The sequence below is a fragment of the Chiroxiphia lanceolata genome, chromosome 1 (assembly GCF_009829145.1).
Source record: "Chiroxiphia lanceolata isolate bChiLan1 chromosome 1, bChiLan1.pri, whole genome shotgun sequence".
Taxonomy (NCBI): domain Eukaryota; kingdom Metazoa; phylum Chordata; class Aves; order Passeriformes; family Pipridae; genus Chiroxiphia; species Chiroxiphia lanceolata.
The window spans coordinates 141370672-141393018 of record NC_045637.1 but is presented as its reverse complement, the minus strand read 5'-3'; the positions used below and the strand labels follow the sequence as shown (position 1 = coordinate 141393018).

At 38.0% G+C, this 22347-nt stretch overlaps 1 protein-coding gene across 2 annotated transcripts in view; it reads left to right on the top strand.

Moving 5' to 3' along the window:
* Positions 1-7514, top strand: part of ITGB1 (integrin subunit beta 1) — a 44236-nt gene extending 36722 nt beyond the window's left edge. Inside the window, exon 17 of one of the 2 annotated variants that reach the window (XM_032689316.1) lies at positions 6296-7514. Coding sequence is in view for 1 of the 2 variants with exons in the window: in XM_032689320.1 (XP_032545211.1) it covers positions 6296-6361 (66 nt within the window). In the remaining variant the exon portion in view is untranslated. The remainder of the gene's footprint in view (positions 1-6295) is intronic. The other variant, XM_032689320.1, reaches the window with a different exon arrangement.
* Positions 7515-22347: the final 14833 nt, after the last annotated feature.

Genomic DNA, 22347 nt, shown 5'->3' with positions numbered 1-22347 from the left:
GGGTTTTCAAGAATGCAGCTTGAAAATTTTTAACTGGTTTTGACAGCTAGATTACTTACTTACTAATATTACCAGTACTGGCTTAAACTATTCTACAAGTGATTATTTTTAATTTATTTTTTTGCTAAATGTGTGAACAGCTCTTAGATTGTGGAGAGACAGAGGGGGAAGCTTTGTCTTCTATTTCCTCAAATCAGCAGTCAGTTTGTTTTAATTTGATATATTTGCTAAGATAGATTAGATACTCGTAAGATGTCCCAGCCTATAAATATATCACTGTTTTTATTAGAATAACTCTGGGAACATTCAGAGTAGCCTTACAGATTTTTCCTTTTTTGTAAACTTCTTCATCTTATTAATCATGAAATGCATATACTCTACTAATTTTAAATTAAATATGCATCCTACTTTTTTTGTCCTTATTTCTATTGACACAGGCAATATGACCGTCCTTGTAGCCCAACCAGCTTGAGGGTGTCCATAGGAAAAAACATTGATGGGAGAGATGTTCTTGTCTTCTCTAGATGCATTTTCCACTTGTTTTCTTAAGTCCCTCCTAAACTCTACCTGAGCACCTCATTTCTGTTTTGAAATGCTGAGTTCAGTTTTCTATACACCCAACACACCAGGAGAAACAGCAGGATCCAGGAGAGCAAGTCAGTAAAGCAGAAGTAATGAGTAATTACCTTCTGTAGACTTGGAGGTTTCACTTCCTTGGGTGCTCTAGGTGTTCTCCTCCTTCCCTGGGATCCCAGCTGCTCAGGAAGGAATGAGAAAGGGAGGATGAGATAGGGAAGGGATGTCAGAAGAATACTGAGTGATAAGTAGTACAGAGATCAGATTAGAGGAAGGGGAACGAAGAAACCGGGAAGGCAGCACATCCCTTAAAGATCCATAGATTTTCTTCAGAAACCAGTGGAAGGGATGATCTCTATCTCTAATTTTGTACTGTCTGCTGTCTCCGTTTTTCAATGTTGCACTCAAAAGATTTTGTAAAGAAAAAAATGAGGGGAGAAAGCAGGAATTGAGAGAATTTAGGTTTTTACTTGTTCTCACTGTGACAAAAATTCCAAAAAGTACTTTGTCTAGCATTCTGAGCCCTTCCTGATGAAATACACTTTCCTTTTCTCTTTGCGTTCATTTCACTTTCCAGTGTGTCCAAAATGGATTGTAAAAACGTTCATTTTACTTGCTACATTGACCACATTCACTCCTTTTAATTTTTCTTCTCAGAGTCCATTATTCTGGGGAGGAAATTGAGTTCTTGGTCCTTTCTAACACTTCACATATTCCATCTGGTTAAGTCTCTATTACCTGCCCTTCTGCTGTTCTCTTAGCTGTTTACTTTCTGTTGCATGCAGGGCAAGCATCTAACAAACCATATGTTGTGTAATTTCCATGCTCTCATTCTCTACTCTGTGACTCTTCAGGATATAATGTCTTTAGTGCTACCAGTTCTCCTGAAAACATATTTCCTGCAGAAAGCTTTCCTCTTGTGTAAATGGAGTGGTGGACTTCTGCCTTTTTGTTTCACTCAGATATGAGAATGAAAAGTATGAGAAAGAGTGTGGGGTTTTTTAAACATGACTTTATCATTTTTGGATAGAAATATCAGAACTCTAGGGAGAAATGGAGATGGGTTTAGATTTATCGACCCTACAAAGGAGGAGGTCAATATTGGCAGAACAGGTGACCCACAGGACGTAAAAGGAAGTCCTCCTTTTCCCTATAGCTAAGATTTTCTGGTGGTTTTAGATTATTGCCATAGCTTTTCATTTAGGTGAAGAGTTGCCTTGTATCACCAAGGCAAAAAAGTCATCTGAAATTCCATTACAAGAAAATTACATCGCAGTAGGTTCCCTCCTGTGCGCATGTGTATAAAATTAAATTGGCTTTGTGCAGGTTGTGTGACCATTCCCTGGTCCCACAGCCATCATACACACACAGGCTGGGGCTCTGTGGTGAGGGAACTGCAGCACCTTGTCATGGACCAGGTGCCCCAGTACTTCCCTGGTGCTGGTCCCTGACGTTGCGAAGGACGTCACCACGGCATCCTTGGGGCTGATGCTCAAGGCAGCTGGGTCAAACCATGTTTGCCTGTGTTCTGCCCCAATCAGCCATGAAAGCTTTGGTGCAACCATGCTTGGAACAAGTCCAAGAAAGGATGAATTCCTTCTGGACTGAAAAGCTACATCACAAATTTAAAACTCAAACCTGCCATTTACCACTCCTGCTTGGGGATAGCTTGTGCGTTGCTAAGCATCTTCAGACAGACTCCACATTCAGTCATCTTGCATTTCACAAGTGATAAATTCATTTATATGAGACACTAAATCTGTAGTAATTTGGTTAGCCTAATTAGCAGCTACTGATAAGAATAAAAAACCACAAACGATTCAAGGCACTGAAAATCAGAGGGATGTGTTCTCCTAACTTAGATTTTTATGTCTGTAACTTACCTTGCTGATCAATGATGAACATATGCTGAGTGTGGGAACAGAGATGCCATGTTTTCAATTGCTTTCATATCAATTATTATATTCAATTAATCCTGATTTGTGGCACCAAAGATAGATAGAAACTATATTAAACCACTTATTTTTGCCTTTATTTATTTTTTTCTTTACTTTACAAGTCAGTACCACTAGAGATGTAGCTGTAATCACAGCTGGTGGCCTATTTAGTAATCCAGCGCAAAGAGGGGATGTAAATGGAATAACAGCGGCGGTGCCCTCAGGGCTTTTCCCGCTGTTCCCGCCGGGCTCCATCCCGGGAAAGGGCTGGAGCGGGGCGTGGCGCCCTCTGGCGGCCTCCCGGCCCCTGACCTGGGCCTCGCCTCTCTCCCTGGAGCCGCCGCGTGTCCGGGCGGTGTTCCTGCCAAATAGCGCTGGGTGTTGGTGGGAGCTGGAAATGCTCAGAACCAGCTCTTGAACAATGCATGTGGATGAGTTTAAATACTCCGGAGTCCAGCTTCTTACAGTGGCCTAGCTCTTAAACCCACTGTGAAGGTGACTTAAGTGACTGTTGAAACAATGAGTCCCTGGAGAAAAAGGGAAAAGAAGGTGACTCAAACATCCTATATAATAGGTTCATCTTTATGCAGCACTGAACTGAACTCTTGTCCTCCGAACAGCCCATTCTAGTTGAAAGTGAATACTGTTGCAAGAACATAGCTCTTTATTTGTGGCTGAAAGTACCTCCATCTTTATTTTAATGTATGTCACTCAATCTTATATATAGTTATTGTTTTTAATTTTGGTTTAAGTGTGCATGGAGTTCTTAGTTATAGGGGCATGTGGTAAATGTGTTTTCCCTAACTTTGCATGCTTCAACCAGTGTGTTCTCTGCAGTGGCATAAAGAAAAAGGGTTTATTTAAAACCAGTAGTGTTTGTCTAAGACAGTGAGTTTGGTTTAGTGGCCAGTTAAAAAACTGGGATGCTGCTAATCTTGCAAAGTTTATACCCTATGCCAGCTGTGAGGGACCCTAAGCGAGATGAGCGTCATGCTGGATTAGTGGATATTTATTTTAATGATGAACTGTCTGCAGAAAACCCTGCCAAGCCAGGCCCAAGACAGGGTGATGGAGTATGGCTGGAACAGCCAGGGCTGTTGCTGTCTAACAGAAGAGAGCAGGGAAAGAATTGCAGATCCATCAGGTGCCTGTGTTGTGGTTATAGGCAGTAGAGCCTTAAGAGCCATTTATCTGATCAAGTGTCAGGCTGAACAGTTGTGAATATTGACTAAATCTCCATTATTTGTAATGGGAACCAAGACACTCACCTGACATATGGAGACACTTAGTCACGTGCTTTATTCAGTGACCTAAATCCTACTGTGTGCTTCTGAGAAGCACAAGTACAAGGGAAGGCATGACAGTGTTTCAATATTCCTGTAAATAGGGCTTATGCTAAATAAAGAGCATGTAAATTTCAAATTCTAACTTCAAAAGTATTGTAGTAAAAAATTTACAACCTTATTATGCAAATTGTATGTTAAGCCTGATTCCAGGTTCAAATTAGTTGTATGAATTCCACCTAGCAAATTTCTAAGGTTTAGTCCTAACCTTTAGACCCATTCCTGCAGTATCTCATAGAAGTTATCTCTACAAACTAGAAAGTGTAAGCATATACCTTCCTTTTTGTGCTGGGGATAGTCTGTTTTGTAAACTGTTGAAGGTTAAAAGCACCATATAGCAAGTATTACATAATGCCTTGCCATGGAAGAGCTGTACAATAACTTCTAGTCTGCATATGACACAGCCTATTAAGCTCAAAGACTTTCTCTGCATCGTAAACTTTACTGATTTATATTTTTAAGAATTCTCCATTAAAACTTGTCAAGGAAATAAACAATGTACATTGCCAAGAACTTTGAGACGTAATGAGATACTTCAGTTGCAGATTAAATCCCTCATCCCTGCATGTTTTTCCAGTTTTGTTTACATCTTACTATTGCAAAGCTTTTTACTGAAAATATTGGGGTAGGTCATAATTTTGCATTGATTAATTAGTCTGGCTGAGAACTAATCACATCACACTATTTCTATGATTTACAATAAAGAAAAGAACAACCAAACATAATTCCCCATCCATTTCCAGACCAGTAGCTGATATACATTTAATTAAGACAGCATTTGCCTGGGAACTGCTAGAAGGAAGAAGGATCTTTTACTGTTACACTGTATTTGTGAAGGACAGCCAGCACTGGACACCCAGTTCCTTCTTCATCTCTGTCCAGATGGCATTGACTCAGATCTTCCGAAGAGTGAACAGAGAACCTTGACTTCCATTGTCCAGCAATCCAGGTGCTGGCTGGACGAGTCTCTGGGGTCTAAGCAGGATTGGATACACCTCCTTGGTGTTTGTGTGTTAAAGAAGCTGGCTTTGAGGAGAAATGCCCTTTTCCTGTGAAAGGAACATAGCACCAGCTACATGGTCCTCCTCAGCAGCAGCTATGGTTGGTGGGGTAGCCCAGTTAACTTGACCAGGTCTTGCAAATAGAAGGCAACAAACTTCCCAGGAACTGTGATATGAAAATTTCCCACCAAGTTAGTTACTTGCTTGCCTTGTCATTTCTGGCACATTCTGTGGTATTCCTAGTTGATTTTCCAGGTTTATGACCCTGAAAAGTAGACACCTGGTGTTTGTGTGTCCTTTAATTGACTGTAGGAAAAATTGGTTTAACCTGAAATATTTTAAATGGTGTGTAACTTAATAGAGTTGAATTAATATGGTTATATAGGCCATCTCAGACCGGGGGGGAACCTTAAAGGGAGAGAGATTCCCTCACTGCTGAAGAAGGCCAGATACAGCCCTGGCCACAACAGCACTCCAGCTGACAACTGCACTGTGCTGAATTTTCTCAGGAATTATTTGTGTATGCACAGAAGAGCTTCATGCTGGCAAACAACATTCATTTAGGTTGACGTTCAGGCTGTGATAAGAGCTCAGCACTGCAGCTCCAGGCTGTACCTCACAGTAGCCCTTTCTCCTGCAAAGATTTATCTGTTAATTTTCTGGTCAGTCTGTTCGTCTGAGGTGTACAAGGATGTCATAAATGGAGTAAGATTTACTGAGATAGAAGGAAACCTGGCAACAAAGGAAGCTTAAAATAAGCTTAATTTAGAGGTTTTTAAATCTCAGCAACAGCGCTGTAAGCAGTTGTTCTGTAGGCTTGTCTCGTGTCAGTAGAAGTAATGTTTTTATTACAGCATCTGCACCAATACAGAAGTTTCTTTGTTTTATCTGTGCATTTTGCCCATATGGGGGGTGGGGGGACCTGCAGAAATAAAATGAGAATGACAAGTACTGAATGTTCAATATAAATAGTGACTGTGTATTAGCAAAACACTAGAAGTCTTTCCACTTTGTTTCTAGAATTAAATTGTAATATGAGATAAGCTATTTAAATGCTTATTATAGCAGAGTGTGGTCTGTGGTCAGTCTTGGTGTCAAACAATGTTGTTTACAATTCTATACTTCCTTAAAAACACTGCCCTGTACTGCAGAGCCCTGGGTGATGGCTCAGCCCTGAGATGAGCACAGAGGTTCAGCTGCCTCCAAGGAAGTGTGTGGTGCAACCAAAACAGGATCGTTCTAACCCTTTGCTTTATTGATCAGCTGCGCATGCCCTGGCTCAAGTTGTTAGAGGGAAAACTAGTTTGACTTGAGCTGTTTGTGTGTACAAATGAAACATTAATGGGGAATTTATTAAGCTAATTGTTACACCTCTTGCAAACACGTTGTTTTTAATCTCTTTAAATGTTAATATGAGTATTTTTTTTTCTTTTTCTAGGGTGAAAATCCTATTTACAAGAGTGCAGTGACAACTGTGGTCAATCCTAAGTATGAGGGAAAATGAACACTGCTTGTATGACTTCACAACACTGTATGCAGCATAGCAATTTTTGTAGTCACAGTAAGATAGATTTAGGGCAAACTGCGGTGATTTTACTAATTCATTACATATAGGTTTGTTTTCCTGTGTGAAAATGTACCATATGTAATTTTTTACTTTTAATTTTATTTTATTTTTATTGCAAGTAAAAGTAATTGGTGCCAGAGGTTGGACAAAAAAAAACTTGAGACTGTGTAGCCTAGACAGCCCAGGTCACGTGGTGCCTTTCTGACCTTTCCCATTCCCGTGCTGTGAATCCAGATCTTCTGCAGGGCACGATACTATATGGAATGACAGGGAGGGAAGGGATTAAAGCAATCAGCATGAGGGCTCTGCCTAGCCATTTAGTATTACATTTTTTAGCTTTACAGGGAAATCAGGGCTTGAGTTTGCAGATGTAATTAAACTTATGTAGCATGGAGCTGGTGGGTAATTGGTCTTCGAATTGCTAGATGTGTGATTAAGTACATGTTAAGTTGAGAAAGCTGGAAGTGGGCAGTGTAAAAGACTGAAAAGTGTGTGCATACTTATCTTTGTTTTTGAAGTTGCTTATTGCCAGGTTATGGTTAAAATGAAAGTGTTTGAGAAGAATGTTAAGAGGGAAAAAATAGCTTTAAAACACGTGCCATTACTGAAAAAGTTGCTGACTGGTAACTTGCTTAGTTTTATTTTGTAAATTCAAGCCCTGGGTGGCAGTATCATGAAGTACCTTACCAAGACATCCTCAGATCACCTAAGGGCCTTACGTGATGCTGTGTCTTTATTCTGTAATGTTCTCTTTGAAAGCCTGGTGCTTTGTCACCCTTCTAACATTTTTAATGTATTTGGTTGCAATTCTTTTTGTAATATTTTTGTATCGACACAAGCTCTTTTTCCTTTTTTTTTTAGCAGTCTTAGCTGTAAATTTGCCTTTACCCTGTAGCTAAGATTGCATAGTTTGTCATGTGATGAGTCGCACATCATTCTTGACATGTGCCATGTACATTTGCCTCTGACCATTCAAACTGCATCATAGTCATATTCTTGTTTTAAGTGCCTTTTTCTGTTAACAGATGTTCACTTTTTACAGTGCTATTACTGAAGTTATTTATTAAATAAAAGTACCTTAAAATACTTGGATCTCGTCTCTTTATCTTGTAGAAGTTGATACTGCTCAAAAAACCTGAGAATTTTGTCTGCACAAGAGGTAATAGACATTGTAATAATGCCAAATATGTCCTGAGAAGAGTTAAGTTGAAATGATCTTGGGTAACAAACAGGAGCTGTTGTATAAATGCCCAAATGCTCTGTGTTACGTGCAGGGGCTGTGGATGTAAAGCCCCCGGCGTTCATTTGCGTGTGTGCTAGAGAAGTTTTGTAGTTTAATAACTACTCCAGCAAATGGGCTCTTTGGTTAATACTCTTCCACAACACATGACAAACGAGAAAAATCACTGCATTTTGTAGGAAAATAAGGTCTCCTGAATTTTTTTTAAGAGTATAATGTTCTAAGTATATTATCAAAGCAACTTTGTAATTAAATACATTCCTAAAGTATATTCCTGGAATCCGTATGATTCCTTGAGGGTTTTTTAACTTTTGGTATTTCAGGTTATCCTGAGACACTATGGGGATCTGTTCTGAATGGCCCTGTTAACACCCATCTGAGGGCAGGAGGAGTCTGGTTTCCATGAGGTGGGAGGGGGGATCGAGGGAGAGGTTGGGCTCCGTGTGTGTCTGTCTGTCTCCGTTGTCTCTATGAGGGAAGCAACTGGAGATAAGAGGATTCAAGGGCTTGATACATGGTAGACCCCACACGGTGGGATGTGCAAGGGGGCAGGTTTGCAGCAGCCGCTGGAGCAGGGCAGGCACAGGTGGGAGCAGTGGAGGAGAGCAGAGACTCAGGGGCAGCTGCTGGACAGACTGAGTGTACCAACCCAGCCACGGGAGGGATGGGCACTGCAGGGATGTCTGCTCTTCCCACTAATGGGCCTTCCTTCTGGGCAGTGGGAAAGGCGATGGGGAGGAGGCCCTTGGTCCTGTCCCTGTTTCCCTGAGTGCTGTGCTCTGTCTGTGGTGCTCTGTGTGTGTGCATGGGTGTTCTGTGTACGTGAGGGTGCACCTGCCTGCACAGGCTCACTGGGAATACACCCTTCAGCGCACTACACGATGGACCTGGGGACACGGAGCTGCTGCAGTTCTTGCTTCCTTTGGCCTAGTGCATTTGGCAAGAGGTGCATTTTCTGATGGTTGGTGCAAATGAGAGCAAACTCACTGATGGGAAGAAGCTGTGCCATGTACTGCTCTGGGTTGGTTCTTACAGAAAGAGCATTTTATGATGTGTTGCCTTTCCACCTCAGGGAACCAAACCAGCCTGAGATACCACCTAACCTGGCACAAGATTAGGTACCAGTGGGAGCTGCATCTGTATGTACAGCTCATGTTGTCTGTTCCTCTTCATGCTGACTTTACAGAACTGCAACTTGACTGTCTCCACAATAGATGAGATTTGGACATATGAATATTAACCTCCCTTCCTAGTGCTTCGGTCGCTTCTCCAACAACACTGAGGATTTTCAAAAGCTGTGTAAGAAAAAATGCAGAAATTTCTTCTAAACACATTCTGTATTATTTGGCCATGAAAACTGAGACAAAACAGCTTGAACAGAAAAGATAATTTCTGACCTTTATGGCTGTAGCTTTGTCAACATTCTACAAATATTAATCCCAAATTTCTGGTTTGGACTGTATCAAAGTCCCCTTCAGATCTGTCTTTTTACCTCTCCATCTTTCCCAGACTGCAGAGAACACTGGAATCCTGAACTATCCAGAATTCATGTCCCACTGGAAGCTGACCTTTAGGAACATTGACCCCTATACAGCATTACCGGTCCTCTTAAATTAAGCAAATATTTAATTACGTGTGCATTAACCTGGTTGTGTCCACTCATTATGTTTTACATGTTCTGCAGTTTTCTTAACTAGCCTGGTTTCAAAATGCTTGTGTGGATTGGTAGATAGCTTTTTCACAAAGATGCTGAAGGCTTTGAATTTAAGTGGCCCATTAAGGAGAGCTTTTTTAAACCCTTGTTTGAACTGGGTTTCCAGTAGCCACTTCCAGCCAGATGGAAGCTGCTTAATATCTCCAAGTGAACAGTTGATTAAATGAGAGAGAACAGCTGCCATCCTACAGGATCAGATTCAAGATACTGTGTCACAGATTGTAGGATTTGCTTTAAAGTGAGATTAAATGTTCCAGCTAAGAGAGAAGGTGTAGTTCAACTATGATAAATTTTAAGTGCTGGAAACCAGAAGTAGTTGTGAATCCTTGGTTTGTAAATACTGACCTCAGCTACTTACCCTGAATTCTGCCAGTTGGTGAAGCAGTGAACTCTTACAGTAAATATCAACAGTGCATCAACTCAAGAGACTCTGATCCCAGACAAGGAAGATATAAGACCCCAGCAGTGTATCTGTTTGAAAAGAATTACAGTTAATGGAACCATAGTCTCACTATCCTTAATCTATCCATTTCCCCAGCTCCTGTCTACTAACTGAAGAGCTAAGCTAGAATTGCTTTATGACAATTATTAATAAACAAGGTTTCTTATCCTGGATTGAAACTACAATGACAAAAATACAAGTCAGCTAAAGAAAATAATTCTCTGTAAGTAACATCCATGAACTGACTTTACCACAATGTGTTGAGCCTCCTGCTTAAACTATCTCTTGGCTGCTTGAAAACTAGTCTTAGCAGTCTCTTGAGCACCTACATATGAGGAAGTCTCAACTGATAAATATATGATCCCCTTGAGATGATGATTTTTTTCCTTTCCTGCATAATTGCACTGGTCTACAATATGACCATGTTTTCTTTTCCGTAACAAATACAAATTCATTCTCAGAGAAGCACAGAATGTGAATAGGAAATAAGCTTTTCTCTAAGTAAAATATTGATCAAGTAGAAATCATAAAAGAGTATGTTCTAGCTACAAAATTCTACTATTTAGAGGATGTTTTCCAAGAACTTCTGGTTTTCTTCCTCAAAAATCAGAATTGCTGCCAAAGTATTTATCCAGCAGAATGAAAATATTTATAAGCAAGTGTGAATACAGATTGCTGTAAAGTAATTCCAATGAATGTTCATTAATGATAATACACGCATTAAACCCATCTCAATAAAATGGATAAATTGCAGCTAGAAAAAAAAAACAATAGGGCATAATTTTAAATAACTTGAGAATATTTGGGTTGAACATTAATTTTAGACAAATTTTTAAGGTAATCTTTTAAAAAGAGCATATTAGAAGTAAACTGATGAGTTTCATACAGATCAGCATGGGAAATAGCTTCTAAAATACAGAAAAATAAGTCAAATATGCTGTCAGTGGAAAATTATCAGAAATATTATATCTATTCTTCATAGTATAGCAATATGAACTGTCTCACCTTGCTTTAATAGTGCATTACACAAAATATAAGTATTTTTATCCAAGAGAGGTTTAAAAGTACTGTATTGTAGATTCTTTGCTCTGTGGATTTTCCAGCTTGGTTCTGTGCCTCGGTTTGGATTGCTGAAGCAGATGTCAACGTACACTTAAAATATGATCTCACCTTTAAATTATTTAAAGAGCAAGACTTCTGTTGTCAATGTCTTCCACTGCAAACTACTGAATATTCCTTTACGTATGTGATACTTTTTTCTTGTTATTTAAAAGATCCAAGCTGCATCTTCTCAAGATATTAATTACCAGCTAAAGGTGTCACTTGGTGAAGAGTGAGCCTGCAAATGAAAGTGTAGGTTGTCCCCCACATACACAAGGTGTTGTGGGTCAGCCTCTAATTCATCTGTTGACCACAGCCTGCTTTTTTCCTTTGCTCTCTGCTTCCTAAGGACGTGGTACACCAAAGGAGAGGCTGGAGCTGGGTGTGTTGGCCAGTGTTGGTAACGGGGTGAATGTCGAGAAGCAAAACTTGAGATCACAGAATGAATTCGAGGGATCAGGAGAATGCCTGTGGGGCGGGGGGGAAGCAGAGCACAGGGTAGGCGGGGAGGGAGGAGCCAGAGCGCAGGAGAAAGAGAGGGAAATCCGGCTGTTTTCCTTAGGTCCCCCACACTCCTCCAGCTACATGGTGGCTTTCATGTCCTTTTACAAAGTTACTTACTTTGCAATTACCAATGAATATGTGATTAAATGGCTTGTTGTCGCATTCTCAACTTTTGGCAAGCTCTTCAGATTTTCTTCTATTTCAGCAATCAAAATTTCTCCTTTCTTGATGAGTTCATCATGAGTTCTATAAAAAGCAGAAGGTTTTGCTGTATATCGCAGAAAAAAATTAACAGAACAACTCTATAAAGAGAAAACCGAGGTACATGGAAAAGAAATGTTTGTATTCCCTCAACAACACTATTACAACAATACAGAACAGTAAATATAGATTAATCAAACCATTGCATTTCATTAAATAAAGTAAATAATGTAAAAAATAAAATTAATGAACTGTTTTTTCCTTATCTATGATTTTATTTACCTTTTCTTTTAGCATGGAGCAGAGACAAGTTAAATAAAATTAAACATAAGTCTGTAACTGAAGTGTCATAGTTTTTATTCTAGAAATATTTCCTAACCAAAGCACAGCCCTGAGAATAATCAGTCACACAGTCATGGTTTTTAATGGATAAGGAGCACAGACTCAGAATCAAGGCCTACTTCAGAGTGCCGTGGAAAAAAAGAGGCATCAAAAACCAGTAATTCACATCAAATGCATTCATTCTTCTAAACAAGTGGTAGTCTGAGAAGTAAGATGGGGTAAGGGGTAGAATGAGGATGCTGACATAGCATATCAAAATAATAAGAAGAAAATCAGAAGAATATGAGAAACTGTAAAAAGATGACGATAGGATATTATCATTGCAATACTGATAAAAGTCAAACCATCTTCTACAGTAATGCCAAATTGCAAAATGGGAAAATATAAATAAATTAACTCAAGGGGGTAGCTACAACTATGTTTGGATGGAACCACCAAATTATTCTTGGGCACCAGAGAACCTGTTCAAAGATGACTTTAGAAAGATCACACAAACAGAAGAAGGATGGATTAAGCAGACAGTAAAACCATCTGATCAAAGTAAGAAGATGTCCTTGAAAAAGCTGAATTGCATTTAAATGAAGAATATAAAAAAGAACAGAAATTTAAACGTTAAAAGTATGCTAAAGAGGATTTAGTGCCTCGTGGAAGGCACGAAAACTAATAAATACACTGGAAGAAGAAGCCTGACACTGAGATTAGGAAGGACACTTGGAATAAGAAATAAACAGAATATGTAAACTCATTCCTTGCTTATACATTCCCCATCAGAGGGCAAATACCAGAGAAATTATTCAAAATAAAGTGTCAACAAAATATTCTAGAGAGGAATCAATGAAGGAATAGCAGCAAACTGCCAAAAGCCAAGTTAATCATTTAAGAAGGCTTAAGGATCTCAAGGATGAGTGCCAGATCTCATTGCCATATGAATGGAAAATGGCTAACATACATAGTCTCAATTTTTAAGAGGTTTTCTGGGAGTTAAAAAAAAAATACAAAAAAGTTATCCAGATGTTTCTACCACTATCTGGTAGAAATTATAAGTGGACACAATAAAGAGGGAAGTCACACCTCACAAATCTGATTCACAAAACGATCGCTTTGTACAACTGGATTTCCAAAGCCTTTCAACAATGCTTTTCATTAAGAACCATTGCAGAAACTTCCAGGGGATGTGGAGAAAGTCTTCAAAATAATAAACAGCTGTTAAAGACAGAAAATTAAAAAAACCCACAACATTATAGAGGATGTTTGTAAAGGGCCCAGTGTCAAACCTGGGGTGCACCACTAGTGACTGGCCTCCAACTAGATGTTGTTCCACCAGTCACAGCCTTCTCAGCCCAGGCATTCAGCCAGTTTTTAGTCCACCTCACTGTCCACTTATCTAACATACACTTCATTGCCATGTCTACAATGATGTTATGGGAAACAGCGTCAAAAGCCTTACTAAAGTGGAGAAAACGCCCACTGCTCTCCCCTTAGAAAACCATATTCAGACATTTAAACCAAGGGAAATTGTAAAAATCGATCATTATCTGCACATATTCAGTGACAATCTCTGAACTATCTGTTGCCTACTGAGGAAATAAGATACAGACCATCAGTTTAATGCTCAGTAACGATTGATAAAACATACTGAATAACCAGGGCTTACTAGAAAAAGAGTAAAAAGCAAAACAGAAAACACTGTCAAATTAAAGTATTATCTACAACAGGAAATACTAAAAATGAAATTTTATGTCAATTATTTCCTTTCACTGGCACCTTCATCCACGCAGGATCCAGAGCACTGAGCCCTCCCTGGGTGTGGGCGAGTATAACACAGTTCAGTGGTTGGAGTACACCACTGAGTAACAGAGTTTACTGGACTCCATTCCTTGATGAAACTGGATCACTGTTTGCAATCAGAAACCTGGAAATCTTTTGGACAGTTGAAAACCAGGAAAGCGTGTTACTGTGTACCAAGGTAATTTAGCACATACAACTTTTGCTGAACTGTTTGCTCTTTTTTACTTGGGCACCTCAGTTTCTTATGAAACATCCTACCTTAAGTGCCACAGCAGGAAAGGTCTGACCTTTGCACTGAATTCAGTCTCTTCTATAGCACTGGTCATCGTGTTTTCCTCAGTTAACTCCCTTTGAGATTGAAAATTAAAATGAAAATAACAAGCTAGTTTAATTTTACATTGGTAAGGAGCACAAAGCTGACAAGCATTCAGCTGGAATGCATTTGACAGAACAGTTAATTCCATATTGATATAATTTTGTAATAAAAATATCTTCCTGCAAAACTCTAGTGACTTGCAGATCTCAGCTATGCCAGCATTGTAACTGCTATTAATAAGTAGGGTAACTTCAACACCGCTCAAAAAAAAAAATAAAATAAAATCACTTTCCGTAAAACAAAAATTAGTGGCATCAGTTATGTTTCCTTCCCTTACTTTTGTATTAATATTGCCCTGCTAAATGGTTCAATCCAATGTCAAACTGATATTGTCCCATATAGTCTTTTAAAGCACTAGCACAACCATTGGTTTTAAAACACTAAAAATGTAGCTCCATTACAGCCTTCTGGAAATTTTCCATTTGCATTTTCAGTGTAAAAAGTTTAATATTTCTTTCCCATTTTCTGAAACATCCCATCAGTTCTATTAGAGTTTATTAAAACCAAAAAATCTGGCAGAAATTATTACAAAAAACTTTTCCGAACCAAGTTTTTTCTGCTCTTAGAAAATCTTTCAAACTTTAAATAATTTCCACATAGGTTCACAGAATTTATAGCCTATCTTTATACCAAAATGGTATCTATCAAAAAAGAATTTACAATCCCCTGACTTGTTTTCCTATCTTGATAGGCTAAACTTCTTTTGCAGTGCACAGGTCAGTTTAGAGTATTTGTTCACATTTCATCTAACATATTCCAAATCAGACACAAATGTTAATAATGTGTATTTTCAGTTAAAAAGAAAAAAAGATACTTTAAGCATCCATCCCAAGACTCTACCAAAGACAGAATTTTTACTGACTGTACATATAGATAAATGTACATACAGGGTCCCACCCTCTGGCCCATGTACACGTAGCTAATCTGCTACAGAAGTCTCCCCTTGCTGCAGGTCTTTCAATTTTGCTACAGGTCTTTCCATTTTGCTTCCAGACATGCAGCTAAAATTCTTTTCAGCTCATATCCTTTCTTCCCTATAGGAAATGACAGATATATTATGCAATTCAAAGTTTTACAAGCTCTTGTAATGTAAGATTTTAAGACTGAATGTTTATTGTTGAAAAGTTGCCCTTGCATTCTCATAATAAATGCAGTATACTAAATATTAGACAGAGTAATTACTCAAAGTTGGTTTTAAAATATTTAAATTGAAGAATGAAACAATTCTATAAATCATTATGTACTATGTACAATACAGGTATGTAACACACTCTGTACAGCCTAAAGAACAAGAGCAAGTTATTCATACCTGCTTAAATTTATACCTTTGATAACATTTCCATTTATAGTGATAATCTAGTACTGGAGACATAGATCAGAAGTATATTTTTATGCATCTTCAGCTAATATGCTCCTAGGTTATCAGTATTTTAAAATGTGTTTTCTTTAAAAATGCTTAAGTAGCACTCGGTTAATTTAAAATACATTCCCCATGTCAGAACTTTATGTGAAAAGAGATGTTCCCTTCTTTATTTTCTTCACGTCTCAAGCAAAGGAATTCTAAACATTAAAATTTGCTAAAAATAATTCCCGTGTTTATAAAAAGCCAGTCCTGTACTCTTACGCCTGGAAGATATGAATGTTTCCATGATTCTACTCCATGGACAACATGAATAAATAATAAGGCATCAGACTGCAGCTGTGTGTTACCATTTGTGCTGCCTGCTTGGCTGCCTGCCAGAACCAGTGTTTCCTGCAGGTCTCTCAGATTTCATTCCAAAGCTGCAAGAAGCCTTCACTGTTTTTTAGCCCCTTTAGTTAGAAAACTACATTTATATTTTTCTTTAAAAAGATGGATCTTGAGCTTAAAGTTTAGTTTATATTGGAAATAACAGCAATGATAAATTATCAGCCTATACTGCGAGTAATGTTTAAAAGAAATTTCTGAGCCTTGAAAAGAAAGCTCACATTTCAAAAATACAAAAATTTGAAAGTGCACAGGGAATGGATAACAATAACATTTCAATTACCTTGCTAAACCTTCCCTTCTGAATGTGTTGTATTTTATATTTAAATCCTTCAAAACACAGATCATCTTCTTGTTTGTATCACAACCTAGATGTGATTCCCATTCCAGCCTCTAGATCATAACATCTCATTTTCTCATCTTACACATTGCAATAGCAAGAAGGAATTATGGTCAGATATAGACCTGGGGATGAGTTCCTGACCCTAATTAAGCCAATCACAAAATTCTCATTAATGCAGCAGAGTCCACCATAAGTCATTAAATACAATGAATTCCCTGGGCTCTGAGTGCAGCCTGTTCCCCCTCCCAGGGGCTGAGCTGCCTGTGGTTCCGTCCAGCTCTGGAACGATGCAGCTCGGCAGCCTGGGGAGGAGGCTGCTGAGAAAAGAGCTGTGCCATGACCAGTGGTAAGAGGAGGGTCTCTTCTCCTTGGATGGGGGCCCTTGCCTGGGCTATGCTGTGGGCTGTGGCCTCACTGATCTTGACCTGCTGAGTTGTTTTCCTGGCCTGACTTTGGACTTGCCTTGTCATTATACTTTTACCTGACAGTCACTGGGCTGTTGGCTGAACCTGGTTGCTGTCACCAGTCCTGATTCTGGCCCTGACATGCTGACTTGACTTCAGATTATGTCTCATCATTTTGGATTTGCCTTGTGATCTGGACTGATTGATGACCTTAATTACCACAACCTGACCAGCTCTGCTTGCCTTGCCCAGCTATTGTGGGATTGTGCCCTTGCCAGAGAAGTTACTGCCCCTGACTTTCATGCTGCCACTGTCATCTCCCAGATGTCCTTCCCTTGTGGAAAAGCCCACTCCTGCTGCTCCTTGACACACATAATCTCCCTGTCCTTCATCTCCCATCTTTTCTCTCTCTTTTGCCTTCTTCCTGTTTTTGATGCCATTGATCATTCTTGCCTTCCTGACATTCTACACCCACTAGACTTGAAGACTGGGGTTTTTTTTTGCTCCAGTTCTTTTCAAGACTGTTCTTTCAGTTCATCTTTTGATGAGTCTTTTTGCTCTTTCCCCACTCTCTCATTATTCCCCAGGGAGGTGTCTATAGCCTTTTGCTCATCTTACTCATCTTCTCTCTCCAAGTAATTTCATCAGCTGACACATCTTCAGTTATTGTCTCCATGCTGGTGACTAACAAATCAAGCTCAGCATTATTAATTGTTCTTCTAGCAATATTTTCCATCTGTCCTTCTCTCAAATTATGTCATTTCAAGGTTTTATCAGCTTTAACTAAACTTGTGAAAAAGAACTGATATCTTTGCTTTTCAAAAGCTTGTTATATCTTTGCTTTCCAATATCTAACTTTCTGGATATTAAGGTGCATAATCTCGGGATTCTTTCAAAGTTTTCCCTCATATTACTCTTAATAAAGAAAACCCACATGGCATTTTGGGATCCTACTCTACTCAACATCCTCCTTCTCTCTTGGTCCAAACAGACAGGACCTCCTTTCAGTCCTTGTAAAATGTTATAAAAACCCTTATAAAAACCCCTTCAATTTGTTCATGCAACTACTTTGCCTCAACACTCTCCCATCTGAATTCTTCCACCAGTCTCCACTTCTCTTTGACATCAAATTTACATTTTTCAGTGTTGCTTCTAAGTGACCATGTGACATATAAATCTACATCTTTAAAAAAATAATAATTAATTAAACTCTGTATTAGGTAAACTGTATCTAATTACCAAGTAGAAGAAATATCTGAGCTAGTTTCAAATCAGATCTAGTGAAATACCCCCAGCAGCAGTGGTACTTAGCTTCTTGGCAGGATGTACTAGTTTGTGCACAACTTTATGCACTCAAGGATATTCCTCCTGTTCATCTGTATAGCTCTACAGTTCCCTCATAACATATTCTCTCATTAAGCTTGATGCTTATTTATGTTTTAAATGTTCTGCCAGTATTCCCAATCTTGTTTCATTTGTTTGACAGTCTGTCATCTATATATCAAAAAATGTAAAGTCTTTTAGCCTATTTAAACTCCTCTTAAAATAATTCTACTTTTCGTGGCGTCTCCAGTAACTTTCACCAGTATCTGTTTCTTTATCTTGAGATCAGGAGTTGCCAGAGCAGCAACACATCTTGAGTAAGTGCATATGAGGTGTTAGAGTAAATTAAACAGGGTCCTAAACAATAGAATGCAGATCTCTACGTTTCTGCTGCATTCACCAGTGCTTCTGTCTATTTAACTGTCTTCAAAAGCTTCTTTGTCTTTCAGATCTTCTGTACCTGATGACAGCTTAGCAAGCTCACTGTGCCAAAGCTGCGCTGTTTTCTCCACAGAGATAAAAGCTACTCAGAAAGATATTCAATAGAGAAAACATCTAAACAGTGTCTAATGTTCTTCCTCTAGAAACTGGCACACAGTGTTTTCTAAAAAGAGTGAAGTAAACTTTCTGTAACTCTTAAGAATTGGCCTTTATGACATTTCTTGCTGCAGGCATGTGCAGTCCATGCAGTTTCATCCAGCGATGGAGACAACATATGTACCAGTCCAGATCCAGGCATTTGGGCCCATTTCAGAAAGCACATGCATAGCACAGATGTAGGCAGCTTCATTCTCACGTGAAAAATTTATATTTAAGACTTTATGGAGATGGCCAAATTTTAGTAACAGTTGGGGAAAAAAAGAACCAAGAAGGAAAAAAAGCACTTCATGGAGGGCAAACTCTCAACATGTTCAGGACATGTTTAATGTTCTCTTACCAGGTCCCTACTTGATTAGCTTTCCACTTACCAGCTTTCAGGCTAGCTTCTGCTGGTAAAAGTGTTGCTGCTTATTGCATTTTATTCACCTGATTTATTAATGAAAGTCTTTTTCCATTTAATAGAGGTTCTATTTCATTGAGAATGATGACAAAAGCAAAAGGTTGTTTTTAGAAAAAACACACAGGTGTTAATCTAGTAATGTATTTTATTATAAAACTATGTTCTATATTTACTACTATGATCTTTTTAGATTATAGGATCATATATATAGATATGTAATACATACATGTAATATATGATTACAATTTATATTAAAGCTACTGCATACTCTCCTGTTAATATAACGAAGTTTTAAAATAGCTGTAGCACCACTAGTATAAAACAAGATCAAAGGAGGATTAATATGTATCATATTTCTATTGTTATATATTTACCTAAAACCAAGCTTTAAAATTTTATTACTTTGTTACAAATTTATTTGCAAGATGAGAAATATGTTCCCAACCATGCAAAGGTATCTGAAGACATATGTATCATTCTCTCTTTTTACAGAAGCAAAAACTGAAGGTTCAGGGAATGGGGATACAAAAAGTTAGGAAACAAGTGAATTGCCAGTGTGGAAATATCAGCACAACATCCAAACAATGTCCTTTTCTTACAGTCTGAAAAGACTGAAAACACAGATGGACAAACTCCAGTTCTAACTATCAAAATAATTATTTCACTAATTTTTAGAATTTTAAAAAGGTGTTTATGTTGCCATACTTTTTAGCAATAAACAACAAGCATGGAAGGCTGACAGCTGTTTCAGGAATTACATCAGAAACCCCAAAAGGCCAGGTGTGTTTGATTTCTCCTGATAACCCTGCGACTTCAAAGTATTTATCAATTAAGAAGACAACCTAGTCATTCAAGGAAGACTGACTGCCACATAGAATACCCTAATAATTTGTGGGGTCCCTTTGAAAATAATCTTTGCTATTGCAGGGATCCTACATTATTGTCTGTCTGGCTCTAATTAAACTATGGGTATTTTCTGCCTGTGGCATAGTCTCCTCATTTGACAGCTATTACAAAAATATAAGCTTTACTTGTGCAAATATTCTCCATGCAGAAAAAAAAAGTATTTTTAATGGCAGAACACATAAATGCCCATAAATTTTCATCCAATTTTCATCCAATTTTCATCATGTATTATGTTTTCCAATTATTTAACATTCATACTTTCTGCATGCCAGCATGAGTAAATGTCTTTTATGTATAGACAGAAACATTTTCATTGGTATAGCAAATTCCCAGTGTATCAGAGAGAAATGCTCCTGAATATCATTAAAATACTGGGCCTGGGAAGCATATTCCAAGGTCTCTGGCAATTTTTGGCATGATGGCAATAGTTACAATCAGACATTCTTCTCTCAAAAGAAAATACAAGATTTATCTTTAACATCTACTTCTTCCTTTCTAAAAAGTCCATGGAAGAATTTTTCTTCAAGTAAGATGGTTTCCAAAGTTACATTCTGTAATGAAAAATTGCAGCATTACACTATATTGCTTTCTCTTATTACAACAATGGTCAACTATAAATGTTTTTATTTTAACATATCCAAGTCCTGAGTAAACTCATTCAAACTACAAATTAATAACCTACCTTTAAGAACTCAGAAGCAATTAGTGAATTTGCTAAAACTAACTTCTAAACTGATGAATAGACTAATATTTCCCCTTTCCTTTCTCATTTGGATTTACTCATCAAATTCACAGAACCTTATACAGAAATAGAGTTCCACGTTCACTTTTTTCCATCAACTTTTTTGAGATTGAAAAGTCTGATAGGAAACCAATGTTCCTATCTGGTAGTTGAAAATTTAAAACAAATTTTTCCGTATTTGGAAAATTACAGGATTTATATTACCTGTGATGAGGCAGGTGAATACACTTAGAAGGTGTGTATTTTGAACTGCTGAATATGAGAACAGTATTGACACATCTTCAGTTATCTCATACAGTAGTGCTGGATGGTCTGTGTCATCTTCCAATGTATAATGTACAAAGAAAAACAGAGATAATAAAGGGTTACTGTAGATTACCACTGCTGCTGTGAAGCCCTTTAGAATCATATTCATCATTTCCATATGGCTAGCAACCACTGAAATATGTTATTGATTATATTTCAATGCTTTTAAGGATAATCTGATATATTTCAATTTCTGTGGTGCATTTTTACCTCCATACCTTATGAGATTCTAGTAGATGGCTCTCAAATCAAATACTGGACTGTAAGTATCATATAACCCTCCAATAAATTCCACTGCAATCTCTGTGCTACTCTGTGCTGCTGTCACGTAGAACTGATGAAGTCCAAGATACAAAATCTTTTCATGCAAAAGTCCCCAAAAGTCAAACATGTTGTATTCATCTGCCAAACCTTAGTGCTTCACTATAGTTTCAGGAAGCAAAACTCATGAATACATTCAAACACAGGAACTAAGAATACCCAAGAGCCAACGGATTGGTTTGAAAAAGAGGAAACATTTTGTTTCACCTTTTAATCTAGATTTAGTTCCTTTATATTTGTATTTTCAATCCCTAGAATAATGAGAAATGTTAAGGTGAAACATTTTCCAATCCTGATAATTTCACAAAACTGAAAAAAGAATAGGACAGGTAAGAAAACAAAATAATCCCTTCTACTGCAATCAATGTCTCCAAGTTTAAACAGCTGCAGTTCAGGTTACAAACAAGACAGTTTTCTCACTGAATGAAGCAGTGGTAAGTGTCAACTGCTAAAAGATAGAGAGCACTGACACAACAATACTTTAGTAATAAAAAAAATCATTAAATTTGCCTGTCCATCGTATAAGAGAATTTAATAAACTCTCTTCATCTGCCTCTGTTTCTTCTTATGAAATATTTTACTAATACATTAAGTTAATGAAACAGACTTGAAGATTGGAACAGACAAAAGGCAAGGTAAATTTTCGGGTACTATGGTGACCAAAATCTTGGAAAATAAATACTACAGAGCTTTAAGTTAATTCTTCTAAAACTTGCCTCTTGTTATTTGGACTGAGGTTCATTTTATTTGGCATCAAAACTGATTTGAAAAGTTGCTTCCATACCAAAATCTCATCCTATATTCCCTCCAGTGCACTATAGTTTACTGCCTTCTCAGTTGTACTGTTGCAATTATTTCTGAGGTTGCAGTCTTAAATGACCTATATTAAAAATAAGAAAAAGTTTCTCATTCTGCTCTGACTAGTCTCCAAGGAATGCCAAAAGACCCTAGCAACTAACTCCTTTAGACTAAAAAATACATCTTTCTTGCAGTAGCTGGCCTGAACTAAGTAATTTGATCTGTTTTTCCTGTATTGAGTTTCTATCTATTTACTGTAAAATAAAGGGCATTACTTATCATGGCTGATTCTTGATATTGTATTAGCCAGAAGGGGGGAAAAAAG